Source organism: Otolemur garnettii, unplaced genomic scaffold, assembly GCF_000181295.1.
Source record: "Otolemur garnettii isolate 467f Iridium unplaced genomic scaffold, OtoGar3 scaffold00081, whole genome shotgun sequence".
Lineage (NCBI taxonomy): Eukaryota > Metazoa > Chordata > Mammalia > Primates > Galagidae > Otolemur > Otolemur garnettii.
The window spans coordinates 7,923,680-7,945,079 of record NW_003852476.1 but is presented as its reverse complement, the minus strand read 5'-3'; the positions used below and the strand labels follow the sequence as shown (position 1 = coordinate 7,945,079).

The window sequence follows — 21,400 nt, the reverse complement described above, 5'->3', positions numbered from 1 at the left end:
ATAGCCTTCATGGCATTTTCTTAGTTATTGTGTTAAGACATTTATATTCTACACCTAGTAAATTTCACATGTACCCTTGTAAGATGCACCATGGGTGTGGTCCCACCAATTACTCTCCTTCCACCCATCTTCCCCCCCACCCCCCGCACTCCCCTTTCCCCTTCTTCTTGGGCTATATACAAAAACCTGGAATTTTTAATTGTCATGATATGGGAAGTAATCAGGCTTTGTCTTATACTGCCACTAAAGAAATTAGAACAGATGACTTTGCTTGAATGTTTCCAAACTTAATGGCCCAGTCACAGTGCTCAAATGCCACCATCCAAAAGGCAACCGACTTTGGGAATGTGCCCCAGTGAAGTTAACCCTGCAGCATGAGAGCAGTAAACAGTGCCTGTAGAAGAGAATAGCTGTAGAAGAGAATAGCTAGTGCCTCGCCGTAGAGACTGTTTTTGGGCTTTTTGATAAGAGCCATTCTCATTGGAGTTAGGTGACATCTCATTCTGGTTTTGATTTGTATTTCCCTACTGATTAGAGATGTTGGGCGTTTTTTCACGTGTTTCTCAGCCATTAGAATATCTTCATTTGAAAAGTTTCTGTGCATGTCCTTTGCCCACTTTTTAGTGGGTTTGTTTGATTTTTTTCTTGCTGATTTGATCGAGTTCTTTGTAGATTCTAGTTATCAGCCCTTTATCAGATATATATAGCATGTAAGTATTTTCTCCCAATCTGTGGGTTGACTTTTTGCTCTATTGATTGTGTCTTTGGCTGTGCAGAAACTTTTTATTTATTTTATTTGTTTATTCAGTTTTTTTCTTTTTTTGAGACAGGATCTCACTATGTCACCCTTGGTAGAGTGTTGTCTGTCACAGTTCATGGGAACCTCCAACTCTTGGGCTTAAGCAATTCTTTTGCCTCAGCCTCCCAAGTAGCTGGGACTGCAGGTGTCCCCCACAATGCCCAGCTATTTTTTTTGTTGTTGTTGTAGTTGTCATTGTTGTGTAGCAGGTTGGGACCAGGTTTGAATCTACCAGCCCTAGTGTATGTGGCCGGTGCCCTAACCGCCGAGCCTGCAGAAACTTTTCAATATGATCAGGTCTCATCTGTTTATTTTTGTTGTTGCTATGATCGCTTTTGGGGCCTTCATAAATTCTTACCCTAAGAAAGACCCAAAAATATTTCTAAGATTTTCTTCTAAAATTCTTAGAGTTTCGTGCCTTAGGTTTAAGTCTTTTATCCATCATGAATTAGTTTTTGTGAGTGGTGAGAGGTGTGGATCCAAAATTGCTTTGCTGAGGCATACATAGTGAAAAATGACCTAATAGTGTAGACAGAGATGGCATTGGGCAGTGAAGGCCTGTGGAAGAGACTGGGTTTAATTTAACGCCCATGGTGAGCCCTTGGAGGATACACTCAGGGCTGTCTCTTAGGAAGATTAACATCTTAGCAATTGTGTAGGGTGGATCGGGTAACAGGAGGAAGATTGGATAGCAGATGGTTGTTGTAGGAAATGCTCTGAGAATCTGAAGGACCAGGTCTGAGTGATGCTTCTCTAGTGGTTACTAACTGTGACTTGGAGAATTCATTCAACCTGCTTGAGCTTCAGTATTCTCATACGAACAATGAAGTTAGGTGAGAATAAAATGAGTTTGCCCACATAGAGAACTGCAGGCTGTATAGAGTTCCAGGGCCCCTGGAGACCCCTGCTGTGGACCATTGCTGTGACTAAGTAGAGACCAGGCGGAGTCAAGGTGTCTAATGTCCTTCATTCGATTGTGAAGAGAAAGTCTGTCTTTAAGCCAATATTGAACTTGGTTAAATCATACACTGTGTTCCAGGTGTGGTGTTTTGGAATGAGCAGAGACTCTGCAGCCAAGCCTGTATTTAAATCTAGATCCTTCTCTTATTAGTTGTGTGAACTTAGATTACTTTTTTGGGCCATGTTTTAATGATGCTTACCACATAGGCCTGCTTTCTTTTATTATTTCAGAATGTTACAGGCATACAAATGTTTTGGTTACGTGATTGCTCTTGCACTGGGTAAGTGAGGGTTGTAACATGCCCATCACCCAGGTAGTGTGCGCTGTTTCTGTCAGGATTGATTTCAGACCCCTTACCCCCACCTGCTCGATTTCCATTGAGTTCTACTGCCATCTATGTGCATGAGTGCTGATCGGTTAGTTCCAATTGAACAAGGGCTACATGTGAGTTTACTTTTTTCTTTTTGAAAATTAAATTAGTTCATACAAAGAAAACACTTAGGACAATCGTTGACATGTAGTAAATAGTCACCTTGTCTGTCCTTTACAGAGCGGCAATGAGTGGTTGACCTTTGTGGTTAGTTATGGATGAAAGTGTGTGGACAGTCTTGTTGGAGTCTTTGTTGACTTCAGCTCCTACTCCTGTAAGTCTGGCTGTGGTCCAGCTACCCTCATTAGTACTGCACAGAGTGAGCCTGTGCTGTGTGCTTTAAGGTAGGTACAGTGCTCCTCATCCTGTGCTGTGTACTTTAAGGTAGGTACAGTGCTCTGCCTGCTCTCTCTTTCTCTCTCTCTCTCTCTTTTTTTTTTTTCTTCAGTTCCTTTCACATTTCCTATTGGGGGATAGTTTTAAGTTCTTTTTCTGAGGGTCCTCCGATGAGTGTGTTTGAGGTGTCTCTTACGTGTGTGAAGATTAGGAGATTTTCTCTCTTATACTAGATGTCCTGCTAGTAATGCAACCCAAAGTTACATCGACTGTTTTGTCTCTACATTAGACAGTTAAATCATGCTGAATTTGTTATTAACCTAAGCCCACCAATCCACCCCCTGCATTTGCTAGTTTTGTAAAAATTTATTCTTTTGCTTATTCAGTTATTGACTGCTCAACATATTACCATATGCCAGCTTTGTAATTGGCATTAGGTGGACTCCTCAAGGAAGTAAGAGTTTCCTAGGGTGGCAGGTGCAAACAGACTTATAACAAGGTGTGATTGTGGTAACTGTTGTAATAGAAATGTGCAAAGGGTGTAAAAATGGATGAAGGAAGGACTCCTGCTCTTCCTTGTGGGGACAGGTCTGAGAATGTGACCAGGAGGATGACAGGGCCGGGGAGAGGACGCCCAGACATGCACATGGAGGAAAGACTGTCATAACCTGTGAGAGCCCAGCCACCAAGAGGACCTTTGAACAGAGGGAGTAACTTGTGGCATGAAATAGTGTGGTATTCTGGGAACCACACATGGCTGGATGTGGTGGCTGCAGAGAGAGCCCTGGAGGAATTGGTGGGGAAGATGCTGACCAGGGAGGCAGGTGTTGGGTCCTGCTGGGCTCTGCATATCATAGTAGGAAATTCATATTTAAATCTATAGCTAGCGAGCTAACCAGAAGGGATTTTATATTAGAGATGGTCATGTTTAGATAGATGTCTGTTTAAAACATAATCTGCCTAGTATGACCTGTGAATTAGAGTAGGCCAGAAGAGAGGTAAGGGAGTGAATGGAGAGACTGCATGTCTCACAAGTGAGAAAAACGCGTGAAATCATGACCAGAGAGGTTTATTAAGTAGATATATTCTGAGCATTTAGTCACCTTGAGTGGCGAGAGCCTCAGAGATTACTGACCAGCTGGACGTGGTGGGGAAAGGGAAGGGCTGAGTGAGGCTCAGGCCCAGGTCTGAGGGGTAGATGGTGATGTCATTCACAGGATAGGAGACAAAGAGTTAATGGGGAGACATGAAGTGGTCCCCTGGGGACCCAGTACCTTTTGGATACCCGTGGGACATTCAAGTGGAAAGATGTAGCAGACATTCGGCTCATGTGTCAAGAACTCAGGAAAGAGTGTGTGTGTGCATATGAGTGCATGTGTGTGTGTACACGTGTGTGTGCTGTATGTGAGTGCATGTGTACATGTGTGCACACATGTGTGTGCTGTATGTGAGTGCATGTGTACATGTGTGCACACGTGTGTTTATGCGTGTGTGCCGTATGAGTGCCATGTGCGTGTACGTGTGTGCATGTGAGTGCACGTGTGAGTGTGTGCACATGTGTGAGTGCACGTGTGTGTACATGTTTGTGAATGTGCACGTTACTGAATGTGTGCGTGTATGTGTGTTTGTGCATGTGTGTGCGTATGTAAGTGTACGTGTGCACATATGTGTGCATGTGTGCATGCATGTGTGCATGTGAGTGCACGTGTGCGTGTATGTGTGTGAACATGTGTTTGTGCGTGTATGTGCGTGTGTGCATATGTGAGTGCATATGTGTGTGCACATGTGAGTGCATGCATGTGTGTTTGTGTGTGTGTGCATGCATGTGTGTGTATGTGAGTGCATGTGCGTATGTGTGTGTGCATGCGTGTGTGTGCACGCATGTGTTGAGACCTGGACCTGCAACTCATTCATATGTAGAAGACAATTGAGACCCAGGTGTGTAGTGTATCAATTAGAAGAGAGCTGAGGGAAATCACGATGACAATTGATCCTAACCTGACACAGAGTCATGGAAAGGGGTAGCCTTAGAAAATGATTTTGGGAGAGACATCACAGTTGCCTGAAAACCGGGAGAAAATGCTGTCATTGGACCCATGGCAGAGAGAGTTGACAATGCTTACAAAATAAATGTGCATATATATGTGTATATATATTGCACTAATCTTTTATTACTTTCTAAGCTCCCAAAATATTTTGTAATATTTATGTAGTGTTGGATTACTTCTAAATTTTAGAAAATGCGCTTGTGAATCAGTGGAGTCCTGAGCAGGTGGCTGTCAGGAGGGGCACCCCCTTTACCCCCTTCTGGAGCATTGTACCTGCTACAGGTCAGGGGCAGGAGTCCTCCCACTGTTGGGGCTAATTCTAGCAGGCCCTGGTTCTTTAGATTCTAGTTTGGCTTTGTGGCTGTTTTTTATATAGTTGATACGGGATGGAGATTTCCTCTCTGTTTTTTCCTTCTCTTTGTTTTTGGAGAAAAGAATTCAAGTTGTAATGACTTCCCCATGTAAGATTTAAAAAGAAGTCCCACAGTTCCTCTAAAATTGTGAGCTAACTAGAAAACGCTATCTGTAGCAGCATTGTTTTTATTTTTAAATTGAACTCTGAGTTTTTCATGCATTTCGATTATAGGTTTCTTCAGAGCAGAGGAAGGCGTATTTATCTTTATGTCCCTGGGGCTCGACACAGAGGCGGTTAGAGAAGTGCTCAGTAAATGCTCCTATCGTCTGTCTTGTTCACCGTTACACAGTTCCCTCGCTCAAGAGCTTCTAAACTCTCCTGAACCTTCCTACCTTTCACATCTCCTGTCACTGTATGATGCCAAGTTGTCTCCTGCCTTTTATTAATTCTACTCTATAACTGCTTTGAGTTCTGTATCTTTTTTTCCCTCCAAGTGTTCCAATGAAATTTATTTTTAGACTGTAAATAAGCCCCAATATTTGAGACTTGCCATTGAAACAGAGGAGGCCCAAGGACACTGAAGTTGGGAAAACTGCAGAAACGCTTAGCTGCCCTCTCGCTTCTTCAGGGTCTCTGGTTTCTATTTCTCTTTACTCCTCCCCCACTTTTAAATTTTTAATATGAAAAATTTCTAACATATACCACATCTAGAGTACAACATAACAAACCAAGTGAATATCTGAACTTTTCCACATTAATTCTCAAGAACTTTACAGTAGGGTTTGCTGGCAGGTGTCTGTAGTCCCAGCTACTCAGGATGCTGAGGTAGGACGGTCACTTGAGCCCAGGAGTTCAAGGCTACAGTCAGCTATGATTGTGCCACTGCCTGCCAGCCTGCGTGACAGACAAAAATAATAAAATAAAAGAACTTTAGCATGCTATAATGAGAGACCTATTAATGTCACACCTGTTCTACAGCAGCCAGTTACTCCATGTTGCTCAAAAGTAGACTCAGAGTAAGTTAGGTTAGATTCTTTGTTTAATTTCTTGGAGACAGAATTAGCAGGGAGGAAGTTATGGACTTGATTTGACTTACAGGTGATGATCAGATGATAAACGTCCCTGATCACCGCTCTGTCCTCTCTCTGTCCCTATTTCGGGATCCACATCAGGTGTACACATTTTCTGCCTCCCCAGGAGGCCTGTGACTGTGCTTCCAAAAAAGTAGCTGTTGGACCATCTTTGACTTAAGCAAGCTTTTGCTATGCTCTCATTTGGATAATGCTTTATCTGCTTATTTATTTTAAGCTTCTCAACAAGATATGAATTTTCTGTCTGTGTTTTCTTTTGGTACTCTTTTCTGTGACTATTGCCAGAGGATAATAGGACTGAGAAGGGTCTGTAGCCATTCCAGGTTCAGCTCTGAGAAGGAAATCCGTGCTTACAGCGGCCGTGGCAGGAGGTGGTGGGACCCATAGTGCCATTTGCTCCTTCTCCCCACATGCACAGAAGTCTTTCCCATTTGCTTCCCTGTAAGGTTGGGGTTCCTTTCTCAGAAGTTTCGCTATTTGTAGTTATCGTAAAGTAAGAAATAAAAAGAAACCTTTTAGAGTAGCAGAAAAGTTTTATAGGAAAAAGGTAAGGTCTGTGTTTATCAACCCGATTTCACACTCTGTGTCTATTGCATTTGTGCGATTGCTGCCTTTGGTTAATCAGTTTTTCTCTGTGCCATTTATATAGCACTTATGAAAATAAATCAGGTATTTCTCAGCTAATAAAAATAATAGTATTTTGTATCATTAATAATTCACAGATGTCTTCTGTCTGAGTGGGAAGCAATATGCACTTTTTAAACAAACAGTTTATCATCTTGGGTTTCTTTGTTTACCTGAAGTCAGGGCTACACTCTGTGTGTGCCCTTGGTCTGTAACTGCACGATCAAGTTCATACAAGTTCAAGTCAGGGCTACACTCTGTGTGTGCCCTTGGTCTGTAACTGCACGATCAAGTTCATACAGGTGAGCCGTTGTGTTGGTTTCCCAGCTTTTTCTTTTCTGAAAGTGCTGTGTCCTTTCTTTTCTCTTCTTCAGGGAATCAGCAGTCTCTTCAGTTCTTTAAAAGTGGTGCGGCTCTTGCGACTCGGCCGTGTTGCTAGGAAGCTGGACCATTACCTGGAGTATGGCGCGGCCGTCCTCGTCCTCCTGGTGTGTGTGTTCGGGCTGGTCGCCCACTGGCTGGCCTGCATCTGGTACAGCATTGGAGACTATGAGGTCATCGACGAGGTCACCAACACCATCCAGATAGACAGTTGGCTCTACCAGCTGGCCTTGAGCATTGGGACTCCATACCGATACAACACCAGTGCCGGGATATGGGAAGGAGGGCCCAGCAAGGACTCCCTGTACGTGTCCTCGCTCTACTTTACCATGACAAGCCTTACAACCATAGGATTTGGAAACATAGCTCCTACCACCGATGTGGAGAAGATGTTTTCTGTGGCCATGATGATGGTTGGCTGTAAGTATCTTGATTTTTTTTTTTTTCATTTAAAAAACATTATTTCTGGTGAGCCATTGTCCTGGCTCCAAATATATGACAGGATTAAAAGGAACCACTCGGTTCATGTAATCCATACTGTTTGCAATTGGTTTAACTTTTATTCAGCCTTAGAACATAAAAATGTGAAACAATATATATTACACTTCAGAACATCATAACATGCAAAAAATGGATAGAGTGACACAAAAATGAAATGGGACTGTGTGATTTAGTTCTCTCAGTAGCGGTGTACCTGGCAGAGCTCTCCAGAAGACCCCAGGGCAGGTGACACTGGGCACGTTCCATTGGTATCATCAGTAATGTGTTAATTTCCAAACAAGCAGACAGGATCTGATGTCAGATATCATACAGTTTATACAATATTTTAGTTAATAATTTCTGAATTAAAGTTGACCTCAGGATACAGTTTAATATAGGTTTTTATGATTAAGACTAGTAAAAAGGGTTTATAAATCTCGTCTCTATTATGATAATTCCAGGTTCGACTATTTGACGGGATGAAAGGATTAGTGGACATAAGCTCATTCAGCAAAGAGGGGTGTGTAGGACATGGTGCACAGCCCTGTCTACCAAGAGCCCTGCATGTGTTCTTGGAGTAGAACGCCCTCTCCAGGGCCCAGAGACCCTGTGCTGTCCACTCAGGCAGGCAAGGTGACACCGGAGGACCAGAACGTTGAGGAAATGTGAATCAGTGACGCTCACCACCGTCCACACCTTCAAGTTGACTTAAATAATTTATCCAAGTGTAGTTCCAATGCCTAAGGCAACCTTGAGATTGTTTTACTGACAAAGCTATTTGTGTTATTAGCAAAAATTCCAGTGCTGTCTGCTCCAGTGGCTTTGAGGAGGAAGTGTTCTTATACATAGAGATGGTTAAGTAAACCAGCGGTTCTTAACTTGTGGGTTGCCACCCACAAGAACTGTATTAAAGGATTGCGGCATTAGGAAGGTTGAGAACCACTGAATTAAACTGATATCTGTGTGCCAAGAGTGGTTAGATATGTGGGCAGACATGTGCCTTATAAATGCAGAAGACAGCATTCTGTCAGATGTGGTATATGGTAATATATTACTTTTAATATTTATATAGTGCATTTTGCCTGACAGATGTGCATAGTTGGATTCTTTTTTAAGAGATGGGGGTCTCAACATGTTGTCCAGGCTGGAGGGCAGGGGTTACTCACAGGCATCATCTTAGCCCTTCAACTTGGAGCTCCTGGCCTCACAGGATCCTACTGCCTTAGGCTCCTTAGAAGCTGAAAATGCAGTTATGTGCCACTGTGCCTGCTTGAGATTGCTAGAAAACTTTGTATTTTGAACTAATTTTAGTTTGATAGAAGTTGTGAAGATGGTACAGCGAGGGCCTCTGTTGTTCCCTCGCCTGGTTTCCTCTGGTAATCACATCTTACGTAAGTACAGCACAATATCAGAATCGACCTTGGTACAATGTATGTGTGTAGTTTGATGTTGTTTTATCACATGTGTGGATTCCACTGCAGTCAAGGTGCAGAACTGTCCCATTATATGTAATCTACCCCTTCCTCCAGCTGTCTCTACCCTGAAAATTACTCATCTCTTCTTTATCTCTATAATGTTGTGACCTGAGAACATTGTGTGAGTGGAATCCTAGAATGTGACCCTTTGAAATTGGCTTTTACTACCCAGCGATCTATCCCTCTTCATTGCTGAGGAGCATCACAGGGTTGGACATGCGGCTATTAACTGTTCATCCACTGAAGGGCACTTGGGCTGTGTCCAGTTTGAGGCTGTTACAAATACAGCTGATGTGAAGATTCGTGCATTGTTTTTTGTATGGACATAAGTCCTTGATGTTTCGGGATAAATGCTCAGGAGTGCAATTACTGGGACATATGGTTAAGGATATGTTCAGTTTTTAAAGAAATTGCTGAACTATTTGCCAAGTAGGGAGACTGTATTTTTCACTGGAGAATCATAGGAGGATAGAATTCAGGTAGAGTTGAAGGCACCGTTGCTCCTTTGTTTGTCAGGCTCCAAGGCTGGGGATCATCCCGGATTGCTCTGTTTCCCTCATGTCTTCATCCATTCATATGAAAGGGCTGCTGGGTTAACTTACATAATACACTTGATTATTTCTCTTTATTTCCATAGGTTACTAGCCCAAACCAGCATCTAAAGCTTGACCTTTGGAATTGACCTCCTGTATGTTCCTTCTGTTTTCATTATTGCCCCACTATCTCTACCCAGAAGCCAGAGTGGCCCCTTTAACATGAATCCGACCACACTATTCCTTTCCTCCAATCCCTCCAGGATGTACAAAGTCCAGACTCTCTGCCCCATGTTTCAAGGCCTTACTTGTCTCACCTGGGCCTGCTTCACTTACTCAGTGCTTACCATTCTGCCTGTGCCCGTTCTGAATCCAGGCCGGCCACCTCACTGTCTCATAGTATCAAGCTCACGCTGGTCTCTGGGACGTTGTACTTGCTTGCCTTCTATTTGTAACCTCCCCTCCTGACTCACCCTGCAAGTTTCCACTGAATCCCCCGCACAGAAATTCCTTCCAACCCTTCCCTATTACAAGAAGCCACCCAGTCCCAGTCGCCCATAATCCCTGCCCTCTATCTTTGATCTTCATAATATCTACCCAGATCAGAAACCACGTTCGCTCTGTTATTCTCCACTGCAGGATGTGAACTCCAGGAGAGCAGGGCCTTTTTCTGCTCCATATCCCTAACTCCTAAATAATTCTTAACAATTCCATGCTCAATCTCAAGATTTTTTGTGAACAAATGAATTTATGATGTCCCTGCTGGTCATGCTGGTGATCTGTTTTCCTTCAGCGCGGCCTCGGTAGGTCTGGGATGAAGATACGTGCCAAGGAAAGCTCAGTGGTAGCGTCTGGCCTGACTCCGTAGTGAGAAGGCTGGCGGGCGGTGTTGTCTTCCTCTGTGGACCTGGGAGCCGCTGTGGGTGGATGGCTAAGTGCTGCGTCTCCCCCCAGGGCCGTTTATGGAAGTTCAGAGCAGCCAGTCCAGGGAAGCTCCAGCAGCCCTTTATCCACCACTGCGACCTTCCACATCTCCCTTTGTGTTGTACGTTTTTATATATATTCAGTTGAGTTTTCTAAGCTTCATTTGGTTCAGAGTTGGGCTGTTCCTTCTCTAACTCTACCTCCTGAATGACCAGTTACACTCACCAGATCCAAATTCCGTTCTCCTTTCTACTTTTCCTTTCTGGAGTCCTGTTTGGATTTCAGGTGAAGACCTCATTTTGAAGCAGGTTCTTTTCTCCCCCCGAGTCCCTGTCTCTTTTCTCCTGAGCAGGCATTTATGTACCAATTCCTGACATCTTCTTGCCTTTTGAGTTAGGTTTTCTTTTTACACCTATGAAGAAGTCTAATTTTAACAGCCAGCGTGTTTCAGGGAGATGCCTTTTAATTTCCTTCTTAGTCTGTGATTCCTTGGCAATAGTATGGGATATTTCCTTTGAAACAACTTAGAAGATTGTGAAAAACTGTCTAGACTCATGAAGTATTATGGTAACTTGGCAAAATTCTAACATTTATTAGATACAGAAGCAAAAAATATAAATCAAATATGGATATTGTAGCTGTTTTTAATTTTAATATCATTTTCTTTCCTATAATAACACCAAAGACAAGTGAAAATAAACCAACAGTATTCCTAGAGACTATGTGCTGTTGGCCATAGCCAGGGGTTAAGTGGTGCGTGTGTGTGCGTGTGTGTGTGTGTGTGTGTGTGTGAAGGGGGGAGAGGAGAAAAAGGGGCTAGAGAACAGAAAGCTTCATGCTTTCACTTGTGCTAGAATTGTGATCAGTCTGTGCCCGTTGCCTGGGAAGCACCACTTGTAACCTTATCACTAAGAAAGACGTTGTTTTGTTTTGAGCCAGGTTCTTTGTTGCTCTGGGCTCAAGTGGCATGGTGTCATGATAGCTCACAGCAACCTCAAACTCTTGGGCTCAAGTGATCCCTCTGCCTTAGCCTCCCAAGTAGCTAGGAAAGTAGGTGTGTGCCACTGTGCCCAGCTACTTTTTCTATTTTTTTTGTAGAGATAGGGTCTCACTTGTGCCCAGGTTGCTGTCAAACTCCTGACTTCAAGCAGTCCTCCTACCTCTGCTTCCCAAAGTGTTAGGATTATAGGTGTGAGCTGCTGCCCACAGCTAGAGAAATGTTTTCTCAAAGGGTTGGCCAGGCGTGGTAGCTCATGCCTGTAACTCAGCACTTTTAGGGGCTCAAGTAGGAGGATCCCTTGAGGCCAGGAGTTTGAGACTAGTGTGGGCAACTTAGTGAGATCCCATCTTTTATAGCAATAAAATTAGCCAGAGGTGGTGGTGTGTGCTTGTAGTCTCAGCTACTCTACAGGCTGAGATGGGAGGATTGTTTGAGCCCAGGGGTTCAAGTTTGCAGTGAGCTGTGTCTGTGCCACTTCACTTCAGTGTGGATAACAGAACAAGATCCTGTTTCTAAAAAAAATTAAAAACGAAAACAAACAAGAAAGATTGAAGAACACACTAGCTGCCTATATTTTGTTGAGACAGATAATCACTACTTTTAAATGATAGCCTTTTTTTTTTTTTTTCTGGAGAGTCATCTGAAATTTTTATGCCTCCCAGCAAAATTTAGAAATTTCAGTGGCAGTAACCTCAGGTCCTAGGTCCTCTGTGGGCCCGCTTTTTAAAGAGTTACCTCAGTCCTTGGCTCTTGGTACCCTATGCTAAATTGCATATGGGTAGTCTCAAGGTTGTCCTGGTTGGTGTCAGTCAAATATTTTAAAAAGTTTATGACTGTGGCCGTTCCCGGGTCCCTTGAGGTTCCCTTCAGATCTCTCCCATCTTACAGAATCCCAGGGTATTCTCCTTACCTACTACCTAGGAATTTCTTAGACTTAAATCCTTTGCTCATATCTTTGCCCTGTTTGGAAAACCTTCCTGCTCAGATTTCTGAACTGGCGGCCCTGCTTGTCTGTCTGCCGTCAGCACTGCTTGTCCGTCCTGTCCCGTAATGTGTCTGCCGTCGGTGCTGCTTGTCTGTCCTGTCCCATAATGTGTCAGCGGTTGGCGCTGCTTGTCCGTCCTGTCCCGTAATGTGTCTGCCGTCGGTGCTGCTTATCCGTCCTATAATGTGTCTGCTGTCTGTGCTGCTCGGTCTGTCCAGTAATGTGTCTGCCGTCTGCACTGCTCGGCCAGTCCCCTAATGTGTCTGCCGTCGTGCGCTCTTCACCTCCAGTTGCCCTTTTCTGTTCTGTTGTCTCTGTGTCTCTGGGGACACCAAGGCTGTGCTAGCTGTTACTCCCCAGGGCAGGGACGTCCTCCCCATTCCCCCGTATCTGTCCGCTCATGAAGTGAACCTAGCTACTCTGCGGATGTTCTTGAAATGCACTACCAGCATTCTCTTTGAAAGAGAATATTTTTGAGTTTAATTCTGCAGCAGTTTTACTAAACAGTGAATTTAGGTGTGTGTGCACATGTCTGCCTGCATTTAGATCAAGGTGTGGGTGAGCTCATTTGTTTAGTAAACACTTCATGATATTTAATGATGCTTTTGTGAGATATTTTCTAATCCATTTTATTTAAATAATGTTATTTTGGCTTTAGTAATATTAGATTTTCCACGGATTAGCATAGTGACTAATTTGCTGCTATTCAGGAAACACCTTCGTACACAGATGATTTATCTTGGCTGTAAAGCAAAGGAATACAAGTATGGGATTTGTCTCAGTATGATTATTCTCTTGTCTTAATGTGTTTTTATAAGTCTGTTTCTAAAGATTTATCAAGGAAGTAATTACTTAGCTCCCTTATTCCTAAATTATCACATAAATTGTATTTCACTTTAACTATTATAAGAACTCTACATTTGCACCTCTCATTACTATTTCATGAAAGAAATAAAATAAAAAAAGTATGTTGTGAATACCTCATTGCCTTAAATAATTTATATTCAACCCTGAATTTCTCCTTTTCCCTATATACATGGTTAATTATGAAAGTTTTGAGATACACAGAAATCAAGAAACAATAAGATCTATGCAGATGGAAACAGAGGAATCCTCCTAGTAATATCAATAATCTGAGCATCTGTGCCTGCACAGTGAATCAGAAAGGACACCCCTGACTGTGTTTCCTGGGGTGAAATAATGGACCATAACACAGTCTCAGAACTTTCATAGTCACCTACGTATGTATCTCCTTGTCTTAATACACCATTAAAAACATTTTAAACATGTATACAGCACATATTGAAGCCCTGTGACATTGGACTTTGAGTTTTCACTTTATCTTTTACTTTTTCTTCATTTGTTTGGTTGTTAAATTGAGGCACCTGACTCAGGTAGCGTGTGACAATCAGAACCTGGCGTGCTGTGATGCTTTGAAACCGAGTCTTAAAAAGCAAAACCAATCAAAAGTAAAAATGATAAATATGAAAATTGCTGAGGAAACCCAGTCATAAGGATGCTAATCTAATCTGCCATTTCCAAATAGGACGTAATTGATCAGAGCTTAAACAGTCTGAAAATGTTCTGCCATTGACTGGTGTGATTCTCTATTTACAAGTAGAGTGGACCGTCTGCCAGCGGGATGTATAGGGAGGGAATCTGAGTCTCCGTGAGGGTGGTTCAGTGCCACTGGGGAGCACCCGATTACTCCCTGGCCACTCAGCATCCTGCAGAGAAGACCATTGCTGCGTTCCGTTCTCAGGTGATGAGCTGCTTCAGCGCTCTCCGTGGAGTGCAGATAAAAGTCTAGCAAACACTGTGAACTTTGCTGTGACCTCTCCCTGTAGGAAAAAGGGAGAGGTCAGTTGTGAAAGGCAAAGGTGAGAACATTCAGGTCCTGTTCAGTGCTCGCAATCTGTACATCTGAGATTCTGTGATGCCTGTGCATGGGATGGGGCTGGTTGTTGGAGATGAGGTTAAGGCAGCAAGAAGGTGGTGTCACAGAGATCTCAGGGCTTTTCATGTGTAAGGACACCTTGTTTTATAGAGAGCAAAATGTGTCCTCTATAGAAAGTGTTCTGTAAAGAGTCGGGGCAGGGGGGAGATTTTCAGGGAATATTATAGAGGAAAAGAAATAGACTTTGGGAAAGAGAAGTGGATTTCATACCAAAATTAGCTAGCTAGGAAGACTGAGAGGGTTGTCTCAGGGCAGAGGGTTGTACGCCATACCCAGTGGGGCTTGGAAGGTGCTGGGCCTAGAGGGAAAATCCAGGCAGGCTTCAAAGTGGGTTGTTGCCCTTTTCCTATAATTATAAAGTTCTACAAATCTTACTAGGAGGCTTCAGATACAGTGTTCAGTTATAAGTTAAAATGTTTCTTGCCCTTGTGTTATGATACAGGTAGGAAATGGCACTGTACACATGCTGGTTTTCATTGCTGGTTTTAGTTTTATCCAGATGGAAAGAGTTTTAAGCCTAATGTTTATTTTGGAAACTGGGTCAGTTCTTTGTGTCTGCTTTACCCCAGCTTGTAGAAAAGACTTTTTCTTCTTTTCTGCTCTTTAGTGAGCTGAGCATCCTGTGAAGGAAAACGTTTTATGGAGACCACAGTTGAGGGTTCGGCACCTGTCTTCATGGTTGCAGTTGAGGGTTATTGGCACCTGTCTTCATGGTTTAAGCAGTTTTAGATGTGTGTTCCAGTAGTCAGAAAAAGACTGTGCGATGTGTACCTTTCCCCTGATTCTTACTCCAGAGCGTGTGTCTTTTGCAGGAATGGTCTTTGATGTCCTTTCTTTTTATGACTAGTCACATTTTCACAAAGCCTCTTAGATTCTGTAAAGGTTGAATTTTCCCAGAAAACAACAGGAATTTTTCTCGATGGTCTCTTAACTAGCCTGGACTCTTTGCAAGGATTTTGGTTTATGAAACCAACTTATGTCTTTGTAGAAGCGAAGATTATTTTATTCATTCAGCGTCATGCCAGTTGTTTTGGTCAACATTGGTGAAACTCAAGGAGCACTACATGCTTCTAAGCCCTCAGCAAGCTCATGATGTTGTGAGAGTGTCAAAAGAGAAAATCAGGCCGCACCTGTCCCTCAAAGGAGTAGGGTGCCTGTTCCATATGCCAGAGGTGGCAGGTTCAAACCCATCCCTGGCCCAAAAACTGCAAAAAAAAAAAAAAAGAAAAAAAAAAAAGAGAGAGAAAATCACTGAGCCATCTCTGCGTGTCCCACTCGCTCTCTCTTTATCCCCATCCTCCTCCCATTGTCTGTCTCCGCCTCTCTCTTCAGCTCTTCCCTCTTTAAACTGTGAGCTCAGAGCTACAGTTAGGAATAAAGAGGCATGTGAGAACAAGGTCTGTGTTCTGTTCAGCATTTTATGTAGCACAAAGCTTTGTCTTGTATTTATTGAATGTACCATGAATGAAGGAATGAATTAAGAAAGTTCATTGAGCTCAGCCTGAGAAGGTTCAGGACAGCTTCTAGGACCAAGTGTTTCCTGAGCTCATAATACAAAACAGGTAGGTAAATGAGGCAGGGCTTATGTACTGTTTGGGTAAAGAGAACATAGTGTTATTTATGCAGACACATAGGAATGAAATAGCTTGGCCTTTTGGGGGAATTCCATGCATTTCAGTTTGCCTTGAATGGAAAGTAGATGTGGATGGAGAGGAAGGAAGGAACCATGATGTCACAGGCCTTGCTTAGCGTGATAAGGAGGTTGTCTTCTATCCTGAAGGTTGCAGAAGAAGAGATAAAAATTGGCTTCTTCATTCTGGAAGATGGCTTAGAGGAGATAAAGGCTGCAGGCAGGGAAACTGGTTAGGAGGCTGTTGGTGTAATGCAGGAAGGCATAAACCGAGGTCTTGGGATAGAGTTGGTCTAGGTTTAGAGTTGGAACACTTTATTTTTTCCGTAGAGGACAGATAGTAACTATCGTGTTTCCCCGAAAATAAGACACTGTCTTATATTTATTTTGTCTCAAGAAGACACACTAGGGCTTATTTTTAGGGGATATCTTATTTTTATTAAGTATAATACAACAATCTACATTTATTCAAATATGGTTAAGTCATCATCTTCTGGAACCTGACAGGGGGAGCCGACCTTGTTGGCTGGTGCTAGTGATGCGTGAACTCCTTTCCCCTAGCCGTTCACATGTGTGCAATAGGATGCCTGAGACTGCGGTTACCACCTGCGCACCCGCACACATGCAAACGGCTCGGAGAAAGAAGCTGTGGCAGATAAAAGGTATTCCAGTCTTCCTTACCACTCACCTCCGAAATTCAGGGTGTGGCTAGGCAGCGTATCTGCATAGCCACACCCATCACTAGGTCTTATTATCAGGGTAGGGCTTATATTTAACAAATGCATAGAAATCCTGCTAGGGCTTATTTTTTGGATAGGTCTTATTTTCAGGGAAACACGGTATCTTAAGCTTGGTGAGCCGCAAGTTCTCTACGGCAGGACTCGCTCGTGCTGCGATGCTAAAGCAGCCACAGATGGGACATAAACTGATAACATGGCTATGTCGTAGTAAAGCTTTGAACAGGAGGTGGACTGGATTTGGCACATGGCTGTACAGTTTTATGGTTCATGAGAAGACTGTGGACTTTGAGTCTGACAAACATTTTTTTTTGTTATCACAGATGAGGGGTTTACATCATTTATATAAACTGCCAGCTGTGAAATGGAGATAATGGTCCCTCCATTTCAGAGTTATTTGGAATACTCCAAAAGAGACTGTGTGTAAAGTTCCTGAAACATTTTGTAAAGTTGCTATGGGTGAGTGAGTGAATGTGTTCAAAGGACTCAGGGATTTCATGGCAAATCTCTAAGATAGGAAAGAAGGCACAGTTATTACTGGAGGTTATTCACATGGAGATGTTCCCTAGGCAGCTGGAAGGGTTGTTCCAGATTGTGAGGCATGGAGAGATCTTTCTGGGACCAACAATATGTGGAGAGCAACTGATATTGAGGGGATATAGGGCACAGTTGGGATGAAGCTGGCCAGGAGCAGGTGCTTGAGGAAGGAGAGCCCAGGGGGCCATGGAGAGAACCAGTTGGGGTGGAAAGGAAGTCTGGCTCCAGGAGGACAGTTTATTGCTAACAAAGGATGAGAGAACTTTAATAGGGAGGGGAACTGCAAGACAGTTGGGGACAGCAAGTCCAGAAGAGACCCAGCATGGTGACTTCATAGGACTAGTTTCATTGGATAGGGAAGAGGAGAGAGGGAGCCCATGGTACCTAAACCATTTTTTTATGTGAAGAATTTTATTAGTAGCCATTAACCTTGTGGAAGTAGATTATGCTAATACAGTAGTTTTCTTTGCCAGTGTTTTTTTCTGAATCAAATTTCAAGTTCAACAAAATACAGTGGAAACTCTATAGTGGTCCACCTCCCTACATTGACCACGTCCTTAAGTTGATCTAATTTTCATAGACCGGATGTGCACCACATGTACTTATTAGTACAGTAGGCCTAGTTCCTTATGTTGACTACCTGAGTACTTTGACCTGTTTGTTACAGTCAAACAGGAGGATGGTCAACCTACAGAGGTCCATTGTATATTTAAATTAGATTGTTTAGATGCATAGCATGCATATGGAATTTTTCTTTCGTGTGATAAAAAATAAATTTGAGTTGGAGAGAAGTTTCTTTTTTTGCCTATAAAACATGTAATTCTGAAGTAAAATGTTATTTACTGTTTCCCCTTTTCTTCCTCCTGTCTCCCCATTTTCTTTATTTTTTTATTGTTGGGGGGTTCATTCAGGTTACACTGATTGCATTTGTTAGGTAAAGTCCTTCTTACAATCGTGTCTGGCCCCCAAATGTGTGGCACACACCAAGACCCCACCTCCTCCCTCCTTCCCTCTCTCTGCTCTCCCCTCCCCCACCCCTACCATGTCATTAATTGTCCTCACATCAAAATTGAGTACAGGGGATTCATGCTTCTCCATTCTTGTGATGCTTTACTAAGAAGAATGTGTTCCACCTCCATCCAGGTTAATACAAAGGCTGTAAAGTCTACATTTTTTTTTAAAGGCTGAATAGCATTCCATGGTACACATATATCATAGCTTGTTAATCCATTCCTGGGTTGATGGGCATTTAGGCTGTTTATACATTTTGGCGATTGTAAATTGAGCTACAATAAACAGTCTAGTGCAAACGTCCTTCTGATAAAAGGATTTTTTTCCTTCTGGGTAGATGCCCAGTAATGGGATTGCAGGATCAAATGGGAGCTGTAGGTTGAGTTCTTTGAGGATTCTCCATACTTCCTTCCAAAAAGGTTGTATTAGTTTGCAGTCTCACCAGCAGTGTAGAAGTGTTCCCTTCTCAAGTTGGAGAGAAGTTTTTATGAAATCCAACTTTATTTGAGCAGATATTTTAGTCAGTGGAGAAATTTATTTACTGATGATGACAAGATCATTTGATGACTTACCAATAACTTTAGTTTTGATTCCTATGAAAACATATCCAGGCGAGACAATATGGGGTAGGTGAAGTGGAGCTTTGCTGGAGAAAAAACAGCGGGGGTTTACATATTTCTTAAATATGTGGAATCCATCCGTTGACATATGATTTTAATTATGCTTATAATGAAATTCTTAAAACTTTCTCCCCCATAGGTTGAAAGAGTAATAAATCTATAGATGAATATATTTAGAACTTATTAAAATCAGTGTCATACAAAGACCTTTATGCATGGATTTAAGAATTTCTTTGGTGTGCTCAGAGAGAAGATTTTATTTGGAGAAATTTCTTAAGCCAGCTCCTACACAGCTGCCTCTTACCTACTTATTTAATATTTACATCAAGTAGGATGAGTAAGGTAGGCTTTCCTGGGAGGTCAGGTGCCAGGCATATGATACTGGCTTAGTGCTGGGTGTATAGTTAAGCTCTTTATAAGATATGAGGACTATATCCAAGTTGAAGTCCAGAAAGTACTGGAGGCTTTAAAAGTTCTTTTTAAAATTGGACTCTAGCTACCCTTTTAGATCCTATCTTTTAAAAACTTGAACTTATTTTTAACAACCTCCCAGTCTTGGTCTAATTTGGGAGCCTCACTGATATAAAGTGTCCTGTGGGGGAAGGACATTTGAATTCATGCCCTGTTGGCAAAGGAGACTGGTCTAGCATAGACTTTGTGATGAGACTTTGGTGTGGTTGTCATAGAGCGCAAAAACTTTCTTTGAATAGGGATTCTATTCCCCAGTGTATGTTTTTGTCTGCCTTGTCAAAGATCAGATGGCAATCCGAGGATTGGTTTATGTCAGAATCTCTGTTCTGATCCATTGATCTGGGTCTCTGTTCTGGTGCTTGCACCGTGCCTCTCTGGTTACTATAGCCTTGTAGAGTAGCTCGAAGTCTGGGAAATTGATGCTTCCTGGTTTGTTCATGTTGCTCTATAGCTTTGGCTATACAAGGTAGTTTCTGGTTTCACATGAAGCATAGAATTATTTTTTCTACATCTGTGAAAAATGATATTGATAATTTAATGGGGATTGCCTTGACTCTGTTGATCACTTTAGGGTGTATAGACATTTTAATAATGTTGATTCACGAGCATGATGTGTTTTTCCATCTGTTTATGTCCTGTTCTATTTCCTTCCTCAATGACTTGTAGTTCCCCAAGAGAGATCTTTTACCTCCTTAGTTAAATATATTCCTAAGTGTTTTATTTTCATTGTTGCCATTGTAAAGGGTATTGAGTCTTTGATTTGAGTATCAGCTTGACTGTTCTTTGCATGTGTGAAGGGTACTGATTTGTGTACATTGATTTGTAACCTAAGACTTAGCTGAATTTATTTATCCCAAGAATTTCTTGGTAGAATCTTTAGGGGTTTTCTAGATATAAGATCATATCATCAGCAAAAAGTGGTAGTGTGATCCCTTTTCTCCCCATTTGGATACCTTTGATTTCCTTCTCTTGTCTGATTGCTCTGGCCAGGAATTCCAGCCCTCTGTTCTTCTAACTTCCCTGAAAAAGAGGAGGGCAGTTGCCACAGATGTGTGTTCTTCCACATTCCCAGCTCTCCTCTTACAGAGACAGCTGGGGAAGCACCGGGCACAAGCCATTCAGGGGCTTGTAGACCAAAGTAGATGCTTTTATGCTGAGTCCAGTGGGAAGACTTTCGAATGTTTGGGACCAGAGTGGCATGACTTGCCTGATGTCTTAGAAAGATCTGTCTGGCTGCCAAGTGGAAGACAGACAGGGGTCAAGGCAGGAGGGGGCAGACTGGTTAATAGTCAAGGTCATAGGTGGTGGTGATGGTGGTAGTTAGAAGTGGTTAGATTCTGGACATATGGTTTGGATCAATGAAATAACAGTAGAGCCTCCATAGTTGACCACCCCCCTACATTGACCACCTCTTTAAGTTAACCTTATTTTCATAGACCAGACATGCACCACTGTACCTATCAGTACAGGGGGCCTAGGCCTAGTTCCTTATGTTGACAAGTTTATTACAATCCCTGGGGTGGTCAACTTGCTACTGTATGAAGTTATGGGAGAAAGAGAGTCAGGATTGACTGTAGGGCTTTTGGTGTAAGCCCCTTAAGATTGGGATGGCCATTTGTCTCGTCCAGTGGGCGGTTGCATATCTGAGTCCAGAGGTCAGTGAAGGGGTCTGGGGTGCCTTTGTAGTTTATGTTTTTCTCCTCCAATTGTTGGCCCTGCTTTCTTCTGTGTTGTCTGATGCTCCGTCTGGCTACTGGCTTTCTTTTTGGGCCGGGTTTGAACCCTCCACCTCCCGCATATGGGGCCGGTGCCCTACTCCTTTGAGCCAGAGGCACTGCCCTTTACCAGCTCTTTCTCATCAGCCCACATGCTCCTGTCTCTTCAGTCCTGAAACAATATACACGTGAATAAAACACCTGCCCTTCCCTTTGCCTTTGCCTTTTTATCTACCTGCTTTTCCCCTTTTAAGTTTCCTAAACTTGTCTTCACTTCCTTGTCTCCCTTATTCCCTGTGGAAATGGGCTGCGACCCCTGGACCTCCTCTCAGGGCACGTGTGTTAGTTTTACGGACTCTC

At 42.8% G+C, this 21,400-nt stretch overlaps 1 protein-coding gene across 2 annotated transcripts in view; it reads left to right on the top strand.

The window, feature by feature from the left end:
• KCNH5 (potassium voltage-gated channel subfamily H member 5) overlaps positions 1 to 21,400 on the top strand; it is a 384,504-nt gene that overhangs the window by 118,849 nt on the left and 244,255 nt on the right. For both annotated transcript variants that reach the window (XM_012807979.1, XM_003794435.1), the window contains exon 7: positions 6,959 to 7,385. In XM_012807979.1, the coding sequence (XP_012663433.1) occupies positions 6,959 to 7,385 (427 nt within the window). The remainder of the gene's footprint in view (positions 1 to 6,958; positions 7,386 to 21,400) is intronic.